This window comes from Mauremys reevesii, linkage group 11 (assembly GCF_016161935.1).
Source record: "Mauremys reevesii isolate NIE-2019 linkage group 11, ASM1616193v1, whole genome shotgun sequence".
In the NCBI taxonomy this organism is placed as follows: Eukaryota; Metazoa; Chordata; order Testudines; family Geoemydidae; genus Mauremys; species Mauremys reevesii.
Genome location: NC_052633.1, coordinates 11203462 through 11229791, shown reverse-complemented (window position 1 = coordinate 11229791; position 26330 = coordinate 11203462). Strand labels below are relative to the sequence as shown.

The window sequence follows — 26330 nt, the reverse complement described above, 5'->3', positions numbered from 1 at the left end:
GGGATACAGCGGAGGGACCTGATCCTGACGTGTCTGGACGCCTCTTGGGGGGACTGGACACTGGTCTTTTATTGGGCCAAATCCTCGGTGGATGTAAGTTAGCATAGTCCCACTGAAGTAAATTATACACCTTTTAATTAAAACCAGCTGAAGATCTGGCCCCTTGGCCATTTTGCTCAGCACTTCCCAAGCTGTCTCTCTGCAGCACTCCCATAAAATATTTTATGCAACTCTCCAACAATACATGTCAAGCAGAGCAAAATCGTAAAGGCTTTTATGCCCTAAGCCCCCCAGTGATTAGAGTTGTCCTATCAAGGAGCGGTTCACGGAAGAGATAGAAGCAAACGGAAGTTTTCCAAGCAGGTTTCCACATACCTGTTTTCTGCACGCCTCTCAGAGGGGTGCTCTCATGCTGCTCATAGACGCTGTAGACTCTCACCAGATATTCAGTGCCAGGCAGGAGACCTGAAGGATTAAACCACACCGATTTAGACCCTCACAATTTTCAGGCTCTGGGAGCAACTGAAAAACCTCAGCGATTCTAACTGACACAGCTCATGATGTGGAGCGACCGATTTTTGCTTAGCCTGTGCAAAACCTGAGCCTAATGGATAGTCAAGACATTTGAGTCCAGCTGAAGCTTGGTTTTAAGCATGGGAATGGCCTTTGGTTTCATGGAAGTTTTAGCCTGCAACAAGTGTTGGTGGTTTCTTTTTTTATTGCTATTTGGCAAGGACATTATTTAGATGGGTTTGTCAGCAGGGATTAGTTTTCCATACAGGCCTCCCAGCTCTGAGCATTTACTGATAAACAGGGCCAGATCTTCAGCTGATGTAAACTGATGTAGCACCACTGACTTTCAGTGAAGCGCTTCTATTTTACGCCAGCTAAGAATGTGGTCCTTTATTTTTAAAGCAGGTACTGTCTCTCACTCAACCAACTTGTCCAGTTTCTAGGGAAAATCCTCTCAACAAAACACAACTTTTGTATCAAGATGAGCAAATTAATTATATGCTTGTGAGAAATTCAAGAGATCAGTTGCACTGTACTGCTGAAATTTCAGATAGAGCATTTATTTTCCTTTCCAAAATCTAAAGACTCAAAGGGGACCTTTTGCTGATTTTGATCCTTTGTGTCTTCATCTAGACCGCTGCACTGCAAGTCATTGACTTTTTGTCAAACAAGATAGGCAATGTGTACCTACTCTTAATACCTAACCAGGTTCAAATGCCCCCCAGTATGATGAATCATCGTCCTTGTCTCAGCGGGAAAAGGTTTACACGGTTTGACTTTAACTTCGTTAAAACAATGAACCAAGTCCTTCGCTAGTGTAAATTAGCATAGCTCTATGGAAGTCAATGAAGCTATGCCAATTTACACCAGCAGGGAATCTGATCCATTATACTTATTCCAATCAATTTCTTGCTTTTCCTTTCCTTTATGCTGGGTCTCCAACAAGAAATTCACTGGAGAGCTGGGGTTCTTAATGTGTTCAGAGGATGGACCACATCTTTCGGGAAATAATCTCATGGACCAACTCACCTCCAATTCACAATCAGGAAAACCATATCTCCCCAATTCATGACTGCTCAATGTCCATGTGGCAGCTATACCCATTAACACATAGGAGAGTAATATTAAGAAAGTACTTTACGTATTTGTATCTATTTTAATGTAATTTAGCTGCTGTAAACCATGGGAAGGGAGCTAATACCATCCGACCACCTACAGCCCAGCAAGTGTTCTGCAGACCCACCAACCATCAGTGGACTTCAGCTTGAGAAGTCCCTTATGTTCTGCTGACCTATGCAGGTAACCTCTTACTTGTTAAAAACACCATGTTGTCGGAGGGTGAAATGGTCAGCTCAGCAACATCCTCCTCTTTCTTCACAGGTGAGTAACGCACCAGGAAACTGGTCAGTTCAATGGATACTGGAGGAGTCCAGGTCACACGCATAGCATCTGGCCCCACGTTGGTGAAGCGCAGATCAGTTGGAGCAGGAACAGCTACATGCAAAGAATATTGGGGTTTTTTTTTTTTTTTTAAACATTTTCTGGAAGGTGAGAGTTTACCAATGTGGATGTTCAGGGAATCTACAGTGTATCTCATGCAAAAAAGAGGCTACGGTGTCAGACCCATGCAAACATACTCCTAAGCTACCTTTGGTTCCACTACAGTTAAAAACACTCATACTACTCTCAGGCTCCTTTAACCTCTTGGCAATCACTGATACTTAAATGTATTCTGTTGAGATAATTTGAAAACAAGATGGCAGGTTTCTGTAATATTGGCCTTGCAGCTGCATCTTGGGTTACAGAGATGTGGCCAAGAGAGGCTTAAGTTGCCATACAGCAGTTTACATATGAAAAGATCCTTTCATCCAAAACTGATACATGCATACATAGGGGAGGAGAGGGTAGATCCATTAAGTCCCTTCGCCTCTATGTCTACTTGTGTGTTTAAGGGTTTAGAACCTCAGCAGCTTATTCACATGACACAGGGTTTCATGCACAAACTAGTTCTCAGTTCATCTTCTACCCATGCACTACAGAGAACCTTGACAGTGTGACATGCCTGTCACTAGCGTGGGCTCAGGGAGCAATGTTTCTTGTCCATCTTTTAAGGCAAGATTTGAAGAGTTGGGCCACCACCAAAAAAAATACGAAATGCTCAAATGACTTGACCAGTGAGAGCGTCGGGGGCTAAACCGAAGAGTGTTTCTAGAATTGTATCCACCCTTTGGGGGATCCCATCTCCCTTTGGGGATTGTGATTGAGGATCTTATACTTTGGGGATCACATAACTGAAGTTTAACAATGAAACCTGAAAAGCTGAAAAGCCAGCATGAGTGAGATCCTGCCTTTGCAGTTATCCACAATATAAAAATGCAGTTCATGCACAGGGCTAAAACATGCAAACGGCATAGCCCTTCCCATCCTATATTTAAAAGAGAAGCCAGTCCTTGTCCCTCCCTCCCCCCATCACAGTGAGTGGCTCAATTCTTCTCTGAGAAAGCCCATTACCCTAGCAGCTAGTGACAGCATGAAACACCATCCAGGTCACAAACACAGAAGTTTTCAAAATTCACCCGTTTGCTGTGTCAGAGTGGTAGGGGCGCTCTCTCCGCCATTAATGAGTGTGATTACACTGATGTCGTAATCAATGCCCGGCTCCAGGCCTGTGACTGTGTAGTATCCTACTGAGGAGTCCACAAAATCTTCAAAAATAGGGACACTTTCTCCTGCCGCAACTACCGTGATGCGGTAACCAATAATGGTGGAGGCATTTAGCGGGGTCCACCTCAGGCCGATGCTTGTATCAGTTATGTCAGCAAAGCTTAGGTCAGTGAGCTGGGGCACCTCTACTGAGTGCCGGGGGGAACAGCAAAGACACACAGAGGCAAAAGAAAAGAGGAGGGGGAAAAATAAGGCAGTGTGCATCAGGTTACACGTTTTAACGGTGAGGAAACGGTCAAGCGATGACAGTGATAGGCAACATTTTCCCACTGAGGGCCCAATTGCGCCACTCTTCCTCACATGAAATAGCACCTTGCAACACACGGAGGGCCATATTGACACAGGGAAAGAAGCAGGCAGGAATGCAGGATTTCAGTGGGAGTTAGGTGCCTAAATACCTTTGAAGATCTGGATTCTGCCTGGTGGGATGTACAACAGCCTAAGTAGTTTAGGCACCTAACTCCCATTGAGCTCACTGTATGGATGAGACAGCTGGGCCCTGAGGTGGTTTTTTAAAAGATTCTCTTAAAGACACATACCCAATTTTAGCATTTTTTAAAAAATTCTCTTGCCTGTTAATCTTTAAGCAAGCGAAAACTGGATTAGTGATAACTGACCCTTGAGATTTTTTTAAAAAAATAGTCAGAATACTATGCCCAGCTTCAACTGTTCAGAGCATAAAATCATCAACACACTGGGAATCCTGAAATAACTGGAGAGGGCCCAATCCTGAGCTGGCGAAAACTGCTGTAGTTCTATTTGAATCAATGAAGGCATCTGGTGCAAATCAGTGTATCTTTATTGAGCTAAAAGAAATGATGATGATTTTCTGGCCCGGTATTCTTAAAGTCTTACTGCTATAGCTGCAGCACTGGTGCTAAAACAAAAACCCCAAACTTGGGAGCAATATAAAGCTTGCTTAGAAAAACTGTAAGTGGTTAAAAATGAGCTTTTCTAGGATATGGGTTTTCCATATGAAACTCACAGCATCACCCAGCTCTTAATGTTATGTGTGTGCCTGAGAGAAACTGACTTGGTTTCTTAACCAAACTTTACAATCTTCAAACCAAGCCATTGAATTAGGATTCATTTGAATAACCTTCTACATGCATCCTAGATGTTTGCATAGTTAACAAGGCTATGGGATTTTCCCAATGGACACTACAACTTTAGCAGAGCTGTTCTTTCCCAAATGTTAGACCCAACAGAAATCAGGGATTCTGCTTTGCCTTTAACTCTTCAGCTGGCACAAACTGACAGTTCCTTTGAAGTCAGCAGAATTGCACCAGCTCAGAGTCTGGCCCTGTCACTTTAAGGACCGAATCCTGAAGTCAGTGGGAGCTGGGGATGCTGCTCCCCTCAGTAAGAAAGGACCTATGGCTTATTACACTTGTGATAGGATCATTAGGAATTAGCTGGAAAAGGGAAATATCAGATAGAAATGGTGCAATAGGCTGGTTTGCTTAATAACTGAGCAAATATTTCTTGTTCCGTTATGAAAAACAAATATTTTACAGAATAAGTGTAGCAAAATGTCCATTTTCTGTAAAATAACTATTGATCCTCATGGGATGCATTTACCATATCACCTTTCAAGAGTATCAAAAGACACAAAGGATGCCATTTTAGTGCTTTCCCCCCCCATTAGAGCATGGTACAGGGTTAAAGCCATTGTTGCTTTAATGATACAACACTGCTGCATGAGATACTCACAGGAGCGCACAGCAACTCAGTGAAGCACAGACATTTTAAAAGCAGGGTTAACAGCAAGCATTTGCCAAACACAGGAGCTGGCATTGTTTCATGGCTTAACGGAAACAAAGCCAAACAAAACCTTCACAAAGCAAAACTAACACCCAATCATTCAGGGATTCAGATGTTTTATCGTACTGCTGTCGGTCCTGGGACCACAAAGTAATCTGCCGCTAGCTCCTACCAGTACTACATTACATCCTGGCTCCCCCTTCTGCGACGGCTCAGATCTGCTGGCTGAGGTACCACAGGGTGGAGGCAAGGCACTGCCCATTCCCCAACCCACCTGTGCAAGTGAGGCAGTGTACCGGTTTCAAAGAGACAGCTCTTCCCCTGCGGATGGACTGCCAATGCGTAAGGGGGTGTAAGGGCCCCCTTACTCCCTGCACTAGCACGTAGGGCAAGTGACTACCTTGCTGCTAGGGTCTAAGCCTGCAAATCCTCCACCATCAGAGTCAGCGGGACTGTTTACACGGTTGGTCTGTTACAGTGACCGAGGCGGCTGCTCATTTTTCCATTACCTTGCGTGATGGTTTTGGAGATGGGGACGCTTTCCTTGTTGTCCTTGACAGAATAAACACTGACGTTGTACTCCAGGCCAGGGCTCAGATTTTCAAAGATGCAGGAATTCTGCTCTGCATTGACCACTTCTTCCAGGGTGTAACCCTGCTGCCCACTGGTAGGAACGGTGGTAACTCTGTACCCAGTGATGCCTGAAATACATAGATCACAGGAATCAATGTGGCGGATTTATTTAAACCAGGCTTGGATACAATCGCTCAGAGAAAGCGCAGATGATGGGGAGCATCTGTTTAATATCAACCTCAGCTGGGTACGCAAGTGCTTGCTTGACGTAGGATCGGTCCATTTCGCATTGACACACTGAGATACATTTCCAAAGAAGTGCCCGGGGGGGCTTAGCCGCGCAGGTCCCATGAGCATTAACGGGAGACACGGCTAGTCTCTGTAGCGCTTTGAAAATGCACTCTTAGGAGTTGCCCAAAGCCAAAATTCTAATGAAAGGAAACAGGAAACGTTGCATCTCTCAGCTCAGGGTGGAGGTTTTCAGAAGCACTCGGCACTGGCCTACCAGTTCCCACTGAAGTCACGGGAAATGCTCCCATCCACATCAGTGGGAGAAGAGTTAGGCCAAGGTTGGGTGTTTTGGAAAATGCCACACTCACTTTCAATGAACTAACCCCACATTTTCCCTTCCGGCCAGAAACCCTCTTGGTCTTTTTTGCTTTCTTTATTTCAGACTCTATGTTAGCTACCGAGGATACTGGAGCAGTCTCCTCACTCCCCCGGTCCTACCTGACTTGAAAGGCAATCTCGATCATCCTTTGGAATATCACTGTACAGCTTTAAGGGTCCTGTTGCAGACCATTTTCATACAGGAATGCAGAACATTTGTATTCTAGCAGATGATATTTGAATGTAACTGAAAATAATATATGCCAAAAGATGACATGGAAGCTAAACATTTAATCGGTGCCCGGTTAACAACACTTGCTGTGCCGTCAGTTGCACTAGTGTAATTCTGGAGTAAATCACGGGAGTTATTCTTGATCTACATATTGGTAATGCGGAGCTGTTTCTGATGCTATGTAATTACCTGGACTTGTGCTTCTATCCCAGGAGACTGTCAAGATTCCAGTGTCAGAGTTAGGCTCCAGATGCAGGTTAGTCGGTGGGGATAATGCTACAAGAAACCAAATGCATGATCAGCTGACAATCCCAAGAGTCATTTGAAAAACAAAACAACCCAAACCCTTAAAATTAACCAACAACTAAAATAGCTTCTTTCAGAGCTGTACTCTGATGCAGTAATGTTAATGTCATCTGAGAATCAAAGGGAGAGCAGACTCCTTTGAGACTGAGAAGACAGAAAATAGCACACAAATGCACTGTTTTAGGGGTTTAGCAATACTACTATGACTAATAATAATTCTTTTAGCGCTCAGTTGAATTCAGGCCGAGATCTTAAGGTGCTTTATAAAAGAAAATCATTAGCATCATTCTCATTAAATATAGAGAAGAACTGAGGCAAAGAGACTTGCCCAAGGCTATCCTGCAGTGGCAGAGCTGCAAATAGAATCCAGCTCTCCTGAGCCCTCCGCTAGTACCCTACCCACTCAGCCACGCAACAACCTAGCGAAGTAGTCAGAGCATTACAGATTAGTAAGGGATATTCAGATGTGTCGTACGTGTAGTTACTCTCTTGATGATCGGCGTGTCTCTATCCTGACCGTCCATCAGGACTGAAATGCTGTAGACATACTCCACTCCAGGAGTCAGGCCAGAGATAACAATGCTACCAGATTCAGAAATCACCTCCCGTGGGGCTTCTCCACCTTGACTTGGTCGCACACCCAGCTGCAGATGAGAAGAAAGGGGGAAGGTTGCATTCCAGCCTTACATATGAACCAGCTAGGTGCCTATAAGCATACTGGACACATCCTCCAAAGTGATCAGCTGACTTGTCGTGGGGAAGTTAGCCTATGCTGGAGCACCGAGGGCATGGATAGCCCTGCAGCTGGGTAAGCCTCAGGGAGCACAGCATCACGCGGCAGAACAGGACAGTGCAACCTCATGGTGCTGAGTGACGGACTATCAACTCGATGCCCCAAATATGAGCCTGATCCAAAGCCTACAGAAGTCAGGCAAAAGACTCCCATTGACTTCAATGGGCCTTGGATCAGGCGTGTGAGCGCATCACCTCCTTTGCATAAATATTTTAACCCCTGAATAGTCACTTCAGCTTAAAAACACAAGTCTCTGCCCCGCTCTACTCAGTGCTTCCATATTTGTGACCACCCTTCTTTCCCCAAACCATCGTCTATGGCCATTCGTTCTGAACTGGTCCTAGCTGGGTGACAGCTAATGGAATTGAGCAATAGAGAGCAAAACAGATCCAAAGGCTTCAGTGGGAAAATACCTTGAAACCAATCCTTGGCGCAGGTGTCCAGGTAACAACAATAGAAGTTTCTGTCACTTCTGTGTTATAGGGAGGGATGGAGCCCATGGGTTGCACTGTGAAAGGAACAGATAAACGGAGTTCAGACTCAGCGCTACCCAGAGAGTTACAGAAATCTGTAACTCTCTGGGTAGCCGTTTGTGATGTTTAGGGGCAGAGTGGGGGAAGAAGGGAGGGGTGTCAATGTAAATACCATTTACAGTATTTTTTTTTTTTGGTTCATAATTTGGCTGATCCTGGGATATATTCACAAACTTAGCATGGAAAAAGCCTTGGCTGAGATTTTGCATTTTATTCTTTAAAATACTATCAATTAAAAAATTATACAATTATACAACATATTCCTAACCTGGAATGGACTCAGTCCAATGAGGTAGTTGTGAAAGGCAATAGCTTTCTTTATCTCAGCCACGCAGTGTCCTCGCCAGAAATGACCACATCTAAGGCGGACACTGGGGACCAAGTGCATCTCTGGTGTAACTTTACTGAAGTCAATAATATTACACCAGGGATAAATGTGGATGCTTAGTTTTAACTTCACACTGATATAAAATCCACGCACTCCATTGAACAAAGGATGTGGTTATCAGCCTTATCGATGAGAGGTTTTGATTCTTGTTGGTTTACATCACAGCTTCATCATTATTTGAATAGCAAACGCTATCTATTCTTTCTACAAGTATGCAGTGGTTCTTAACTAACTCATCATAACACTATAATCTTTGGGAAGAAACGGCCCTTTTAGCCACTACTCATTCTCTTAAACAACTAGCTAACACACCAGAAAGGCTCAAACATAGAACTGTCCAAAAATGTTTTTTTGAGGGAAAATGGTTTTTTCATCACAATGCACATTTCCATGGGAAATGTCAGCTTTTAATCATTTCCCCCCCCTGGGTTTTTGCTGCAAAATTGGAAAACCCACCTAACAATCAAAATACGTTTGGTGAAACTGAAAACATATGCTTGCCTGAAATGTGTTGGTGTTTGGGTTGTCGACAACTGACATTTTTGGAAATTTTCAGTTTTAGATTTGTTTTTCAACAAAAAGCTGAAACATTTCATCAGCAATTTCTAATGGAAATGTAATATTTTTGGTTTTTGTCTAAATTTCTTATGAAGTATGGTGGGAAAGCCATTTCCTGAGTAGCTTCATTCAAATATTATTTCAAAGGAATATTTTGAAAGACGAGTTAGAACGGCCGGTTTCAAACGCAGCCTATGCTTTTGAAGATGACAGTGTCATTGGTAAATGAATAAGCACCCATCATGCTTACAAGTAGTGAAGACTGCAGTTTCTCTGCTGCTTTGCTGGTTGCCTTTCACCGCCACAAGGTAGACAGTGTACTCGGACCCAGGCTGCAGGTTCCTCAGGGCGTATTTGGTGACAGATGGCTCCACCTTGTACTCCTTTTGTTGGCCGCCTCTTGTGGGACCTGCAGTCAGTTGGTATCCTGTGATCGGAGCGCGCGGTGGAGTCCAGGCCACTAACACTGCAGACTCGGTAAGATTGTCAAACCTTAGGTTGGTGGGAGCATCAAGTTCTAGAAGGAAAAGCAAAGTGTGTATTAACAGTCCTTCCATGGGTTTAGCATGGCTTTCTTTTGAAAAATCTTGGTAGTTGTTTTTTAAAAATACCAAAATATATGCACCAACTTTAATTAAAAAACACCATCACGTTTCTGGGGAGGAACGCATTAACCTAAAATAGTCAAGCGGAGGACTATGCTGTCAAATAACCCTATGCATGCTTGTCTCTCCTATATGAATTATACAAGGTCTTTGGAATTATACAAGGTCTTTCATATGTCTCCATACTGGCATTTTCATCCTTAAAGGCCCTGACACAGCAAAACATCTAAGTAATCTGTACGTAACTTTAAGCACATAAGTGATGTGCTGGATCCAGAACAAAACGAATGCAGCAGAGATGTTACCCCCTGACAAAATGCTTACTTATAGGAATTAAAGTCCAGAAAAGGTCCTGGGAAAAAGAACGCCCAATGGGAGTTAGGCATCTGAATACCTTTAAAAATCTGGCCCTATGTTGCTTAGTGCAGTAGTTTTCAACTTTTCCATGCCACAATCCCATGTTGCAACTAGCATCAGTCAAAAAATAGTTCCATCTAAATATTCTTTAAAAATAGAAAATAGTTTTTTGACTAAATGGAAATTTATGAAAAAAAAAACAACTGTTAATGGAACATACCCCTCCAGTTCTGGGGTTCTCAGTGTTTTAATTTTTATCAACATTTTTTGGGGAGGGAAAAAATAACTCCCTTCCCCGCCCCCATCTATAATGAAAAGGAGGATGGTCATAAAGAAAGGGAGAGTTATTGTGACCCTCCTCAAGCCTGTTAACGATCCCCATGTTGAAAACCAGTTGTTTAGAGGATATGAAACTCTACTGACACTCGGGCTTGTTCCACACAGAAAATGATAGCATTGTATCTCTCTCTCATATGTAATCATAGCTTATTTGAGGGCCACTGTTTAATGGAAGGACAAAAGGAGAAGCAAGTTTGCACCATCAGAAGACTTTTGCTGGAGAGTTTTTCTTGGGAAACCTGACCGATTTCTTTTCCCCAGGACTGTCAATTACAGGACACGACGTATCAGAATACTTTTAGCAATGTGGTTCAGACAAAGCAGTTAAGTGGATGATCGCAACCTATGGAAAACAATTCCTTATATATACTACTAGGGGGAAGGATAGCTCAGTGGTTTGAGCATTGGCCTGCTAAACCTAGGATTATGAGTTCAATCCTTAAGGGCTCTGGAGCAAAAATCTGTCTAGGGATTGGTCCTGCTTTGAGCAGGAGATTGGACTAGATGACCTCTTGAGGTCCCTTCCAATCCTGATATTCTATGCAGGCCTATTCAAATGACTATGCTCTGCTTCATATTCCAAATGAACATTTGGGGCCAGTTTTGCAAAAGAGCTCCACTCCCATTTAGGCACCTAAATGAAGTGGGCAGATTTTCAGAAGTGCTCTGCACCTAGCAAACCCCAACAAGAACAAACACCAGAACTTTTAGGTCTCAATGGGAGCTGAGCTCTTGGGAAAAATCCGGCCAATTGATGTGGAGTTTTTTTGTTTGTTTGTTTTTTGTAAACATGAAGGAAATTCAGGGTGGGATTTTCAAAGAAGTGTTTTCAATGGGACTTGTGCTCCTAAGTCATGTAGATACTTTTGAAAATGTCCACGCACCTAAACGTACTTATTCTGAGGAAATGAAATAAGATCAAAATGTCTTCTGCTTCTCTCTCTTTTAGACACTCTGGGCCAGACTTTCAACAGTGAGAACAACCGTTCAGAATATGCGATCAATGAGAGTTGGGCACTTTTGAAAGCCTGGCTCTGTGTGTAACTTCAGAATAAAAAACTGGGACACTTTTGTGGCCACTCTTTCAGGGTTGTGAAATACTCACAAGATCCACATTCTGACTTTCTTTGATCTGCTTCTCTTGGGTCGGGAAAACACTTCAAGGAGTGGATCAAATCATAGCCATACCCAGCTGTTGTTACACAGCACTTGTCATCAGTAGATCTCAAAGCACTTTACAAAGGTCATTATATCCATTTTACAGCTGGGGAAATCAAAGAGATGCTGAGCTTCACCTCTGTCCTTTGCATCCCTCATCCCTTGCTTCCAGCCTCTCTACGGTTGTGGGAAGCAAGGGACAGAGGGACTGACAGGAAGTCTCCTTCTCCTCACACCAAGGAGCCAAAGGAGGGGTTTTGCAAGGAACTGACTGGGCCACTGATACTGTACTGTCACCACTAACAAAATTGTGAGAGGCTTTGCCCTTGAACAGTGATTAGTGGGAAACAGGCCCTCCCTACGAGCCTGATCCAAAGTCCCATTGAAATCAATGCAAAAAAAACTTCCACAGACTTCAGTGGACTTTGAACAAAGCTGTGTGTGACAACAGTGAAACAGGGCTGTAAAAACACCTTATAGCAGGGTAGCTAGAGGTCTTGAACAAACATTTTGTACCCCCAACGTTTTGACTGAGGAGGCAATTGCTGCCTCCTGAAAGGAATAGCAGGATATCATATGACAAACCAGGACTGACATGGTAACATTGGGATGTATTGTCACTTTAACTATGCGCCAATTCCTGTTCTTAGAGGCACACACAGAGCTCCTATGGCGGTCAATGAAAGCCAACCGTGCATGTCAGCAATCAGCGTTTAGATTGGGATGTACAAAGGCAGTCTAAGCAAGTTAGGCACCCAAATCCCATTGAAATTCACCCTTAGGTGCCTTTGCAAAGTCACTGCCTCACAGACCTTTGCTAGCAATGAGCCAGAAGGGCACACACCTTCTCAATCAATTAAAAAAGAAAAGAGAGAGAACTCCAGCCACATTAAATTGTTTCCAAACACCATGAGAGTTAAACCCCTATCGGAAAGCACTGGAAGAGAATACCTCTGCTAAGGAGATCATTGCATGATCAGCTGAATTCTCAGCCCCATCATTTTGCTTGGTGCCACATGGTTGGAACGAACTATTCCACTTTAGTGATGTATTTACATGTTACTCTAAAGGAGGGGAAAAGAGTCACTTCCAAGTCCATGAAAAAAGCATCAAGGAAAGACACTTACTAGTCGTTTGCTCTCCAGTCAATGGCTTGCTCTCCCGGCCCTGGAGCACTGCAAAGACCTTGAAGAGATAGGTCGTTCCAGGTAAAAGGTCAGTGACCTCAGCAAAGTAATTCCTGGTAGTAGGCAGTTTCTGTCCATGTACACCAGGGCGGTTAACTGGGGTGACTTCCACCCGATAGCCAGACACCGTGCTCGATGGGGGGGTCCATATGATGGTGATTTTGACATCGGTGACCTCCACAAACTGTAGCTCCTTGGGTGAAGGAACATCATCTGACAGAAGAGAAACCTCCAGTAAGACAGAGGGATTCCTTACAGAATGGTAAAGGGGACTCCAGGAATAAGGTGCAGAACAAGGAAGAAGTGAGTTGTAACTGAATAACTAAACTATGACACGTTTGACTGAGACCATTTACACAACAGAAAATGTCAAAAAAGCCCTATCTTAACAAATGATTTAAAGAAAATACCTGAGTCTACTGTACATCTGAAATTACACTGGGTGGCTGAGAAGATTTTAGTCTAAGATTTGCATATGGATTGTTTTGTTGGCACAAAAGAAAAACTAAAAAAATCAAATGCATGAAGCAGCAGAATGTCAACTTCGTACAGAGCCACAAGTTTGAAAAAACAAAACAAAACAAACCCCAAATTATCCAATGACTGGAAACAAGACGCTATTTTGCTAATTAAGAAGAAAAGGCTTTTAAAACCAGCAGAACAACTGGAGAATCTATACATTAATTTTAAACCCAATCCCTTTATAATTAAACAACTACAGGGTGTGACCCCAGCCTCACTGAAGTCAGTGGTAAAACTCCCTCTGGCTTCAATGGTGCAGTATCAGAGTCATTGTGGAGTCTTATATTCGACAGAGGTTTCGGATTACTTGTGCAAATGAGTTCCACATGCCGCCTATGGTTAACCAATACAAACATCGGTAATTCACAGACTATATGGATGACAAATCATAAAATCATTGACCCTCGTTCATTCCTGGCATTGTTCTCATCGCAAGAACATCTGATTCCACTACCACCACACCATCCCTAATTCTTTCAGAACATTTCTTTTTGGCTCAGTTATACAGCCTAATTGATTCCTTTTTTAAAATTAAGGGCAATTTTTTAAAAACTTGGGTGCCTACAGTTAAGCTCCCAAATCCATAAGTACTGAGTACTCCTAATGACTTCAGCAGGGCTCAGTACCTGAAAAAAAAATCTGCTTCATTATTCAGGTGTTTAAATATGGATCAGGGTAACAAACCCTAGACACCTGAAATCTGAAGTATCATGGCAACCAGATACCCTTTCAATGCTGGTAACATGATCTCGCAAGAGAATCTTCATGACGACTTAGAAAAATCTGTTGAGATTTTCCCTTTGCCTAGACATGGTCTTACAACAGAGATCAGCTTGTACATGAGCTAAACACTGGTGAGGTTTTCGGTAAAGGCCATTCTTGATTGTATGTCCATTCACAGCCTTGCTGGTGGTCCACTTACAGCTAAAACTGGACTCTAGAGGCTGCATTTTTCTTTTCATTTGGCCCTGCTGCATCTGACAAATTGCTTTGGAATGAACAATGTCCCAGGAAGCATGCTGTCTGTTACCTTTGGATGGGATGCCCGTGGTTTCCTGCTGGATAAAGACGGGAGCACTCTCTTGATTTTCTTCCACTGCATAGATGGTGATGTTATACTGAACCCCAGGCAATAAGTCACTGAGAGTCACAGAGGTAGCTGTGTCAGGCAAGTTGAGCTCTGTGCTGCCACCTTCCTCTGATGGGGTATAGACAATTCGGTAACCTAATGTGACAAAACAGACATGATCACCAGACGCAATTGCTACCACCAGCACAAGGAACTGTAAAAATAAGAAATGAACACATTTCCCCCCACCGATCCAAAAAACACCCCATAACTTTTAAGAACATGCTTCCCAGGTTTGTTATGGGGATGACGTGGGGGCAGTCAGAGGCCGTGGATGCAGAGGATAGCGGGTTTGTGATTAGTCAAACCTGGATCTGCAAGTGAACCCGCAGAATCAGTTTGCACCCAACCCACTGTAAAACCCACCAGGAATCAAACAGGCACCTTGCAGCCTGCAAGGTGCATCTTGTACTCCCCATTTGTCGGAAAGACACTTTCCATGTGGCATCCAGGGTGGACAGAATTGCTCATCCGCTCTGTTATGCTTTGTATGTTCCTCTCTTCTGAATGTCAGGTTTTGCAAACATTCCCTCAACAGTTTAAAATAGTTGCATGTAAATGAGGCAGACCTGTGATGGGAGCTTGTGGTCTGCTCCAGCTAACGACAATTGAAGTGTCATCAACTTTATCCACGTTATGTTTGGGAGGTGCATCAGGTGCTGTTTAAAAGAGATGAAGGGAATAACAGATGAGAAAAATAAGTGTGGCCAAGACATGTCAGAACATCTGAGAACAATCCACAGAATAGAGATTTCCAAAGCCAAGCAGCACATCCCAACATGTACCTGTTGTCTGGGAAGTAGACAGGATCAGATTCTGTTCTCCTTCTTCTGAGATCTGATAGACATTGACGATGTACTTGCGTCCAGGTAGCAAGTCTGGGATGTTAACGGAGGTGGCTGTGCTCGGGAGATCTTTGCAAAAAAGAAAATAGAAAAGACTTAGCAATGGTTCTTTTTTTCTCACCAAACAAACCAACCAAAAACTCTGGGCTGGTTCTGTCGAGTCACAATTTTCTTGTGATAACATTTGTTTGGTCTGAGCCTGCTCTCTAGTCCCATCAGAAAGCCCCACAAAGCCTAGGACAGTTCTCTACCACTGGCAGGTTACTTAGAAGGGGGTTGGGGCACGGACTAGCCAGGGGAAAGCAGGTCAGCCGTAAGGTGCAGTGGCAGATTTGCATAGCAACCAACTGCACTCTGCCTGACTTTAGCCACTGCTATGAGTCCAGCACTGATTTCACACCAACTCACACCCTGATTTTCTAGTTCTGTCAGGGAGGTTTTGAAGAATTATCTGGGTGGTCCATGCATAATTCAGAGGGGGCAGCAGCTGAATGGAAATCAAAGAATGTCGTTCTTTCCCCTCATATTCTTTTCCGGAGCACAACTCCTGGGAGTGTTTAAGCATTATCCTCATAATGCCCCCTGTGAAATATTACCACCCGCATTTTACAGAGAGAGAACTGAGAAATGGAGACACTAAAGTTGACCTGACCATAGTCACACAGAGTCTCTACAATAGAGAGAGGGATGAAACCCAGATCTCCTGAATCCCAGCCCCGGGCGTTAACCACCATACCATCCTTCCCAGCCAGTCTAATATGCTGATATTATAGAACGTGGTGATCTCAATGGAAAAAAATATTAAACAAGAGTTAGTCAGCTCTTGAAAAAAAGGATGGTTCTAAGAATTCACCCGGATATAAGAGCAGGAGAACCAACTCCCCATCACAGAGCTACACAAATCTACCCCGGCCGAACAGGTTCAAACATCTGCCTTACCAAGATACTGTGGCTCATCCCCTTCCTCGCTAAGTTCGTACTCAACGCGGAATCCCGAGACAGTGTCAGAGGCGGAAACCCAGGAGACTACAAAACTACTTGCTGTAATTTCTGTGACCGATTCAGAGGTAGCAACCACAGGAGAAAGGGGAGTTGTCTCTCCTGAAAGGGTGTTACCTGCAGAGGAAAAAAAAGATGGGGAGAGGTCAGAAGGTTTTATTTGAATTAACAAATGCCAACCCAAAAGAAATGAAGGGACAGATCCTCAGCTGGTGTTAAAAGACATGGCTCCATTGTCTTCAGTGGAGCTCTGCCGATTTACGCCAGCTAGGATCTAGGCGTACCTATTACCTTTCTAAAAAGGTAAGTACACAGTGTGGCAAATAAGCAACAACAACAAAAAAACAGTCTATTATAACATCCACAGAGGATGGAGCTGAATTTTTAACAGGAAACAAATAACTTAGGGAATGATCCTACAAGGAAGTAAAGTGTAGGAAGGCGGCTGTATGGAAATACAGTTTCATACTGTTACTTACTAGAAATAGGTGTAGTACTAGTGGTGGTAAAATCAAAGCGGGTGACCTCCCTATGTCCATATTGCTGCACGCTGATGAGCTGCCCTTCATACAACACCCCAGGTTTCAGGCCGGAGATAGTGTGGGAGTTCAAGTGACCTGGGATGGTGGCTTCTTTCCACGGCACTCTCTGGTTTTTCTAAAAGAACAAAGACATCCAATACCATGAAAGAGACCCCCAAAGCCCAAGAGCAGAAATCTTGAATTACGCTTTTATATGGCAGCCCATCACTGTGGCATCTGGACGCCTATATCTCTGGCAGAACTCATATCCGGATGAACAAAAGTCCTCGGAAGGAGGAGGGGCGGGGGCAGGTGGCCCTCCAGAGGCATTTCGCTGTGGTTAATTTATAATGGGATACTGGGTAACAATCCTGTTAAAATTAGGGGTGTGCCCTGAGGTTTTAATAGTTCTCCTTTGAAAAGGTTTAAGCAGCAATATATACCCAGCGATCATTCAACAAGCTAGAAAAGTCAGCCAGCAATTCTACAGCAGATGCAATATTTGGAGATCATCCAGTAACACACTTGAGCTACCCTCTGAAAACAATGCTCAGCAAGATTCTCCCCCTCTGACCCACACTTGATTTCTATGGGAAATGCTAAACTGAATCCCCACCTTTCTAAGGTCAGGCCCCCTGGTGTTTAAAGCCCATTTCATTAAGGAAAGATTCCGACTGACTTCAAGGGACGTTGGACCAGGCCCTGATTGTTCTTGTAATGCCAGGCGGTGGGTATGCACCAACGTGCTTAATGGATGAGTAGACATCTGTAGAGAGTGTTGTCTGGGGCACTGTCAGACGACTCATTTGCATCGGTTAAAATGAATCACTCTTAAATATGAATAAGCCAGCAAGCTGTGGCTAACCAGTTTTGGCTCAGACTTTACAGAAGAAAGGCAATGACTTAAGTTTATTTAATCTTCTGCCGGCTGTTTACATCTTTGTATCCTGCTCATTTTTACCTCCTCGTTAAGGTGATACAATCTATCTCAGTTGTTCCAGTAATAGGTCCATGGTACAAAAGCCAATGTTCCCTCCAAATAAGGAAACTTTCACAAGGATTTACACTATTCATCCCACACATAATCTCCACCTGCCTAATTTCCTAGAATATTTGCTAACCCTGTAGGCCCAGATCCTCAAAGATATTTAGGCACCTAACTCCAAATGAAATCATAAATTCATAAGCACATTGATCAGTAATGCTCATTAACAAATATCCATGGTCACTGTACATGCTTAGATAATATCTGTCAGTTTTAATCCTCAGTGCAAGTGTCCTCTACAGTAGGGCAAGATCACTGAATTAGCAACTAGAGCTGGATGAAAACATCATCTCTTCCCCCTCCCTCAAAAAAAAACACCCCCCCTTTTTTTAATTTTAACAAAATGTGAATTTTTATCAGGAAATTTCAGTTTTCATTAGTGTTTTTCAGGTTTTCATTGGGAAAAAATTAAAAGCCCAAAACCAAAAATGTTTTGATTTTTGGCTTTTGAGAGCCTTGCATGGATGTCAGGAGCTACAAACACGGATGATTTATATTATGATTGAAGTACACACTTACCGGTTTCCATCGGAGAATATACTTGGAAATGTGAGAGGATTCGGGTGCATTCCACTGGATAGGATGGGAGTTGGGATGACTTGCACTCTCAGTGATAATCACTTGCACAGGACCAGTGGCACCTGAAAGGGAAGTTCCCCATTTTAACTTAATTAAGAAGTTTTCCCCTCTAGTTTGCTATTCAGTGCATCCAAGATTTATTAATCAAAATGCATTTGCTTGTCAATATTATTATGAAGGTTTGAAAGAAATAGTTTTTCACTCTATCCCCCAGGCTCCAACACTCATTATAGCAAAGGCTCTGGTACACCTATCTCCTCTTGCTCTAGAGGCATCAGCATCTGCTGTCTGGATAAACTTATGATGGAAGAATTGTGTCTGTGATGGAAGACTTGTGTCATAAGTGGTATGGAAAGAGACTTGCGAAACAGAGTCAGATAGTTTGGCAGAGCACGGGGAATAAGAGAACTTTTTCAACATGTGCTTATTATAAATGAAGTTTTATCAGTTACTATTCTCTGCAATTTGGGTTAATTTTTAAAGCAAAAAAACCTCTGCTAACTTAAAGCCTCATCCTGTGTCATGCTAAGAAGCTCTGGAAAGGTGCTGAGGATCCTCAACGCTTAAGCTAACAGGAGTTGGGTACCGGCACCTGCCTTTCTGCCCACTTATTCCAGCCCCCTGGTGAATCAGTGGTTCTGCACGGCCTGCTCCTTCTCCAGCCAGTTACATGAAAGGGGCGTGACAACCCAGCAGCAGCTTTGGCCCCACCCCTCCAGGCTCTGGCCATGCTGGTGGCCAAATCATAGAATCATAGAATCTCAGGGTTGGAAGGGACCTCAGGAGGTCATCTAGCCCAACCCCCTGCTCAAAGCAGGACCAAACCCAGCTAAATAAAGTGGGTTCTTTAGATCCGCTTGCATCTTGTATGGCCCCCATTACCCTAGAACGTGAGCACCTCACAATCTTTAATGATTTAGCCTCATGGCAGCCCTGTGAGGTAGGAAAGGATGTGAGGCTCATCCTCAAGAGACTAAGAGTGTGTCTACAATACAACCCTCCCCACCCCCACAGCAGTGAGTCTCAGAGCTTAGGTCAGCGAGCCCCACGAGCCCATCTAGATGTTTGCCTCTGGGCTCTGAGAAACACACTCCATGCCCGGTTTCAGAACCCAGGCTCCACCCCAAACTGGAATGTCTACGTGGCTATTTTCAGCCCCATAACGGGAGACCCCTCTATCTGAGTCAGTTGACCCAGGCTCTGAGACTCTGTGCTGCGTGATGGTGGTGGTGGTTTTTTTGCAGAGTAGACGTACCTGAAGTGATTTGCCCAAGGTCAGACAGGAAATCTGTGGCACAGCAGGGGACTGAACCAATGTCTCTCCCAAATCCCAAACTAGTGCCCTAATCTGTGTGACCTTGGCCAAATTACATAGTCTCTTTGGGTCAGATCAACAAAGGTATTTAAGTTCCTAACGTCTGTTGATTTCAGTGGAAGATAGGAATCTAAATACCTTTGTGGATCAGGGCCTTTGTACCTCAGGCCCTACCCATCCTTCCTCTCTCTCTCTGGACACAGAATCAGGCTCACAGCTGAACTCTATCTGAGAGACAAAACAGGAATTGGAGGGTAGAACTAAGGACTGCCAATAAAGGGAAGAATGGGACGCAGCCCTCTGGATTTCTTTGCTGAGTTTCTTACTGAGCCTTATTGACTCCTCAGACTTCTAAAACAAACATCTCGCTGAGTTATGTGAAATATGCGCTCCGTTAGAGTGGAAACCAAGGCTTTGGGCTTTCTTTAGACATGAGAGTGCCTGGAAATGTGCACATAAATCAGATATAAAGTTCCTGAATGTAGATTTGGGGTTAGACAAGCTTTGAAATATTCTCTGTGTGGGTATGGATTTGTTTGGCTGGAAGTCTTTTTAAGTATATGCAGGTATGTATGTTACACTGTTATCCAAACAAACTATAAAAGGAAACCTTTTTAAAAAAAGGTGGGGGGTGGAGGGGGGATTTAATGGCTAAAATAACAGATCATCCTGCAGAGTCAGACGGCTCAATGCTGGAGTTCCCTGGGAACTTACACCCACTAGTGTAGTACCAGATGAGGGTTCAATAGTCAGACCTTTTCCACATTTATTTGAAAGCTTTTCACAGCGTATCTCAGGGGAAGGGATGAGGAGTCAGAGAAAGGAGCATAAACAAGGCCAAAAGGTGCTGTGAATTATGAGCTTGATCCAATACTCAGTGGAATTGTGGGTGCCTTTCCACTAGGTCTCCAGTGGGCATGGAGCAAGCCATTAGCATCTTTGGTCCTGATTCAACTAAGTAAGTCAGTGGGACATGCGCATGTGCTTCAGCGCTTTGCTGCATAGGGATGCACTTAAAATACATGCTTAAGTGCTCTTCTGAATCTGGGTTTACAAAAGTGCTCTGTTGTAAGCCTACAACTAAACCTCCAGGCTCTCGGTTGGCTTGTGGGCGTGTGTGTGCAAGTTGTGCTTTTCCTCCACTCAGGTGCTTATGGCAGTCATTTCAAACCCAGGTTTTAAAATGAGTTGATTCAGAGATGTTGTAAAATGCATAGTGTCTTTTAACTGATAATCTTCAATCATTAGCAGAAAAACTGCCTCTTCCTACAAGATGGAAGAATGTATCATTTGAATAAATGTAATGGAGATTGTTAGAGATCCCCTCTTTTTTTTTTTGAAGCCTAAGGCTGGGGTCCTTATCCACACAACAGTATGATGATATGGGGCTAGTCCCACTGAGAGATGGAGGTGTTACTTCCTGAATAAGAGGTTTACAACTTATCCGTAAACATCCTCAAAAATGTGGCTCTTTTATATGGACACGAGGACAAACGGATATAAATTGTCAGTCAGGAAATTTAGGCTTGAAATTAGACGAAGGTTTCTAACCATCAGAGGAGTGCAATTCTGGAACAGCCTACCGAGGGAAACAGTGGGGGCGAAGGACCTCCATGACTTTAAGATTAAGCTGGATAAGTTTATGGAGGGGATGGTATGATAGGATAACGGGTTTAGTCAATAGGTCAATAACGTGCCACACTGGTAATTAGTACAAAGGGTCAATGTTGGGATATTGTTAGCCTTTTCCAGAGGGTCTGGCTGGAGAGTCTTGCCCACATGCTCGGGGTTCAGCTGATCGCCATATTTGGGGTCGGGAAGGAATTTTCCTCCAGGGTAGATTGGCAGTGGCCCTGGAGGTTTTTCGCCTTCCTCCGAAGCATGGGGCAGGGGTCGCTTGCTGGTGGATTATCTGCTACTTGAAGTCTTTAATCATGATTTGGAGCATTCAACAGCAGAGTCAAGGGAGAGAATTAGTTCAGGAGTGGGTGGATCGGCTTATGTGGCCTGCATCTTGCAGGAGGTCAGACTAGATAATCATAATGGTCCCTTCTGATCTTGAATTCTATGATTCTATGATTCTTACCTTTTTCTAAGTCTTGCTTTATTAGCAATTTTTCTGCCAATAATCAAAATGGGAAGCATCTTGTTGATGTAGAAGAAGTTATGCACTAAAATTACTCTGTCACTTTTAATGGAGCTACTCAATATTTATGCCAACGTGGAAGCAAGGTCTGGGCCAGTGAACCAAACAATACACTGAGAGTGGAACTGGTTTTCTATAAATCCTTTAGTCAGGGTGTTTGACTGCAAAGTTTTAATATTTAAACTAAGGCCCAGTGGGAGAAGCAACCTTTAAACAGAAAAGTTGGTGCAACTGCTGCTCTTATCACATTATGTTCATGGAACTACAAAAGAACAAACCAGCAAACAGAGACATTGACCTGCCTCTGAATATTTCCTAGAATTGGTTGGGCAAAGGAGAGTTCAAAAGTTTTGTTCAGGGCACTGACCATGGAAGGCATTTCCTGCCATGGTGCATTTCGCTTCAGCAGGTGGGTTGGGTGAGAAAGGTCTGGCCATACATGGTATAACAGCCTCAAGCAATATATAGATAGTAGATAGATTGTGTGCAGCCCCCTGCCTTCACTAGCAGGAGACTTACTTTTTTTTTTTTGCCCCAGATCCCCCTCTCCCTCATGAACTGAAACCCTGGGTTTAGCAGGTCAATGCTCAAACCACTGAGCTATACCTTAGGAGGAGAGATAGCTCAGTGGTTTGAGCATTGGCCTGCTAAACCCAGGGTTGTGAGTTCAATCTTTGAGGGGGCCACTTAGGGATCTGGGGCAAAAATTGGTCCTGCTAGTGAAGGCAGGGGGCTGGACTCAATGACCTTTCAAGGTCCCTTCCAGTTCTAGGAGATTGGTATATCTCCAATTATTACCTTTTTTTTAATAGATTGCAGGGCTATAATGTCAGTGAAACACCAAAGTGGAAATAAAACCACAATGGGTCAGATTCTAGTGTGAATCTAGAGTAATCCCAGTGAAGCCAAATGAATAACTCCAGATTGTCATTGTGATCAGTCTCTGGCCCTCTACTTGTAAGCTTGACACTTTCTTGTGTCCACCTTCAGGTGGAAACGGTTCTGCTCTAAAAGAAAACCAACAGGAATTTCCTACCATGCTGGGAGCTGAACAATTGCAAACCATCCACAGGCAAAGGAACCTAGAGAATTCAAACCCTTACTTGCTTGTTGTATATAGGGAAAACCACCTAACCTTATTTGACGTTGACAAGGATATGAAAGGACATGCAGGTTGCTAAGATCAGCAGAGGAAGCAGGCTGGGTGTTCACCCTGTGCTCCGCTCATGCAGCCAACCCCATCCTATCACACTAAACCAGAGCTAGTCAGGAGAATGTGTTTAATCATTAGGATTCTTACCTGGATAGGTCTGCAGAGGTTGACAGTGCCACTCTCCAATACCCCGGCCGTAGCAATAGCACTGGTATCTAACACCATGAACATACTTCTCCCACGAATCCCCAATTTGATAAAAGGTCCGGGATTCCGAATCCTGGCACTGGTCTGAAGGCATGAAACAGGTACAAGTAAGTGTCAAATGTTAACTTAAACGACCAAAAAACCAAAACCAAAACATTGGGTCAACACACAGGAGAATGACGAAGAGGGAAAACACACTGCAAACAGTGTTACTGCAAGCATTACTCAAAGGGGCACAAGAAATCTAACTTCAAAACTAGGGTACATGGAAACTCATCCAGACCCTAGATTTACTACTGCAATGGCAAGTCAGATGTTTGGGTGTTAATTCAGCTGTGGTATGTTTTGGACAATGACAACAGTCCAAGGACAGGCTCTGATCCTGCAGTCCTTCCTCCCTCTAAAGTCAATGGGAGTTTCTCTTCCACAAGGAGCTGGCCAACAGATACTATTTTGGAGCTTGGTACTGCTTCAGCTACTGCACCTGTTCTTCTCTCATTTAAAGCTCAGTCTTGTTCCCATGAAGTCAACAGCAAAACTCAGGTGTAAACTCTAGAGTGACACCATTCGCTTCCACAAACTGATTCCAGACATAGGTGAGCATAACTCACATCTGAAACCGGCTCCGTAGAAGTCTTACTGATGGACTGCAATGAGCATCAACTGTATACTCCCTTTGAAAGAACAGGGACTAGGTCTGGAGAAATGAATGACAAAATTCAACAGACAGCACCTTTAATGATATTTTCCCACTCATTTTAAAACAAATTTCTTTCCTTCTTTCAAAAGGAGCAATTTTCAAGAACTTTATAATCTGATCTCCAGTAAATCCGGGCAGACATACAGTAAATAAAGCAGAATTTAACCATTAGTGCTTTCTGAACTGTTGCCAAAGAAAACATATTAAAGTTCTCTTGGGATTGGTAATCGCAGATCAAACAACTAAGACTTATCATCAGATCAGAGTTCGTTCTTTTGGTCAGAAAAGCACAGCACTATAATGGCTTTAGCTAAACTCTGGCATGCTATTAACATATGCACTCTTAGCATTGGCCTGCTCTCTTTTTGTTTGGCTGCCCAGTATAATAAGCAGCCAAATAAAATAAGTTTAGTCCATGCTAAGATAGTATTTGCTGGTGCAATCTTCCATGCTTTTCAGTTCAGTCAAGAGACCAGAAGATTTCCGCAAAGCGGAGGAAAAAACAATTTACAAGGTAGAGTCTAGCATTACTGGCTTGCTCCACACAACAGCTGATGGCATGAAATCTGAGGTTCCTGCTGAATGCCTTATTTGTCAGAGTTCCGTCCAATGAGTAGCTAAAATGACCAGTTAGCCCGTAACATTGGCAGCTACTGAAGCTAGAGTGTGTTATAGTGTAGGAATACTCCAAGGGAGGAATCAGTAAGGAGTAAAGTTGCCACTACCTAGGGTTATTGCAGATATTATCAGCTTCTGCCATGACATGTCAGATAGCCTGCGTTAAGTCAAACTCTGCTCTCACTCACTGTGCTGCAATTCCTCTGAAGTCACAGTCACTCCAGTTTTCTCCTAGTGTGATTGAGGGCAAATTCTGTCCAAAGATCTGGCCCAAATTCACCCATCCGCCCTATCACACATTTCCTTGTTATTGCGTTATTGCATAGCTACAACAAGCGGGAGCAGCTGGGAATTAACCTACCAACAGGATCGCATTTCCATCTCCCACGACCCTGGCCAAAGCATGTGCAGTTCAGCATGTGTCCTTCTTCATGACGCTTGTGGAATGTCTGGTTAACATCATAGGTGATGTCATCAACAATACACTGGTCTGATTGAGAGAGAACATGATACGTCCCTCAATTATGGCTTTAAATAAAAAAAGTTACAGAATACTTCTTCTGCTGAACATATTCTTCCCCCTCCCCATCACTGCAAGGAGACTTGTTGCCATGGAAAGCTATAGAAAAGAGAGACAGGATTGCAGGTATCTGTCAGAGATAAGCGTGATCTTCCCAAGACAGGATTATACACTGTGATCCCCTGTGTCCACTTGTCAGCGCTGATGTCAATGGGACTACTTGTGTGAATAAGGGACGCTTGTAGGAAGGAGGTTTGCAGGATCCAGGCCCACAGTATTTAGCCTTATTTAAATCAGGTTCCCATGGTATGTTCATTACAGCACGTGAAACAGCAATTAAAATGACATATTAAAAAAATCACTGGGTTTGTGTTTAAAGGGCTGGATTGTGATATTCTTACATGTGCTGAGCAGCACTTTATTCCTTACTGACTTCGGTGAAAGTAAAATACTACTCGGTGTGAGCAAAGGTATCACAATCCAGCCCCAAATGTTCTCCGCACTTTATTTTGCTTGGTATCTTGACGACACTTCGTTGTAACCCCAAGAGAAGAACTGATGCATTATAGTTATTCCCTGTACCCACTGAAGCACGATACAGAGCCAGATCCCCCAATCAATGGAGCTATGGCAATTTATACCATTTCATAGAATCTCAGGGTTGAAAAGGACCTCAGGAGGTCATCTAGTCCAACCCCTGCTCAAAGCAGAACCAATCCCCAACTAAATCATTTGAGGACAGGGCCCTAACCCTTTAGCCTTAAAGCAATCTGGTCAATAACAGCTAGTTTAAGAAAACAAGCAAACCTGAAAACCCCCGTAGAAGCGAGTTGCTTTGTGAAGCAATCAACCATCATAAATATGGCTTGTTATTTGTGGCAGGATTTAGCTGCACTGCTCGTGGACAGGGCATGGAATCAGCCTCTAAAGACCTGTGTTCAATTCCTGGTCAGCCACAGCCTCCCTGCCCTTGGGCAAGTCATTTAATCTGCACTGCCCCTGTTACTCATCTGTAAAATGAGACTAGTACTTCCCTGCTTCATGGGTGTGTTGTGAGACTAAATCCCCTGGTGCTTTGTAAATGCTGAGATATTACAAGAAGGCCCACAGAGGTTTCCTGACAGCTGTGATCTATCAGGGGGGTTGAGAGAACCCACACCCTTTAAAAAAAAAAAAAGGAAATTATTTCCCTAACTAGGTTACTTTGCTCTTTTCAGCAGAAGTTGCTTTAACCTGACAGTTTCCTTTCACTCTCCCCCCATTTCCCCACAAGACCCAAACTTCAGAGATCAGAATGCCAAGCGCTGGCCGGTTAGCCAGAGTTGGAAGGGAGCTTTACTGAACAGCAGGTCCTTCAGCTGTGCATCTCTCACCGTTCTGCACAAGACACAT

The 26330-nt window shown here is 43.6% G+C and overlaps 1 protein-coding gene across 5 annotated transcripts in view; it reads right to left on the bottom strand.

Annotated features, from left to right (window-relative positions):
- FN1 (fibronectin 1) overlaps positions 1 to 26330 on the bottom strand; it is a 65449-nt gene that overhangs the window by 22199 nt on the left and 16920 nt on the right. For 3 of the 5 annotated variants that reach the window (XM_039493814.1, XM_039493815.1, XM_039493816.1), the window contains exons 11-27: positions 24780 to 24908; positions 23041 to 23184; positions 18220 to 18341; positions 16614 to 16791; positions 16075 to 16251; positions 15076 to 15204; positions 14860 to 14949; positions 14192 to 14386; positions 12580 to 12852; positions 9244 to 9510; positions 7928 to 8022; positions 7197 to 7365; positions 6605 to 6691; positions 5511 to 5702; positions 3090 to 3362; positions 1825 to 2007; positions 376 to 465 (exon numbers count right to left, since the gene is read on the bottom strand). In XM_039493814.1, the coding sequence (XP_039349748.1) occupies positions 376 to 465; positions 1825 to 2007; positions 3090 to 3362; positions 5511 to 5702; positions 6605 to 6691; positions 7197 to 7365; positions 7928 to 8022; positions 9244 to 9510; positions 12580 to 12852; positions 14192 to 14386; positions 14860 to 14949; positions 15076 to 15204; positions 16075 to 16251; positions 16614 to 16791; positions 18220 to 18341; positions 23041 to 23184; positions 24780 to 24908 (2793 nt within the window). The remainder of the gene's footprint in view (positions 1 to 375; positions 466 to 1824; positions 2008 to 3089; positions 3363 to 5510; positions 5703 to 6604; positions 6692 to 7196; positions 7366 to 7927; positions 8023 to 9243; positions 9511 to 12579; positions 12853 to 14191; positions 14387 to 14859; positions 14950 to 15075; positions 15205 to 16074; positions 16252 to 16613; positions 16792 to 18219; positions 18342 to 23040; positions 23185 to 24779; positions 24909 to 26330) is intronic. The other 2 variants (XM_039493817.1, XM_039493818.1) reach the window with 1 other exon arrangement.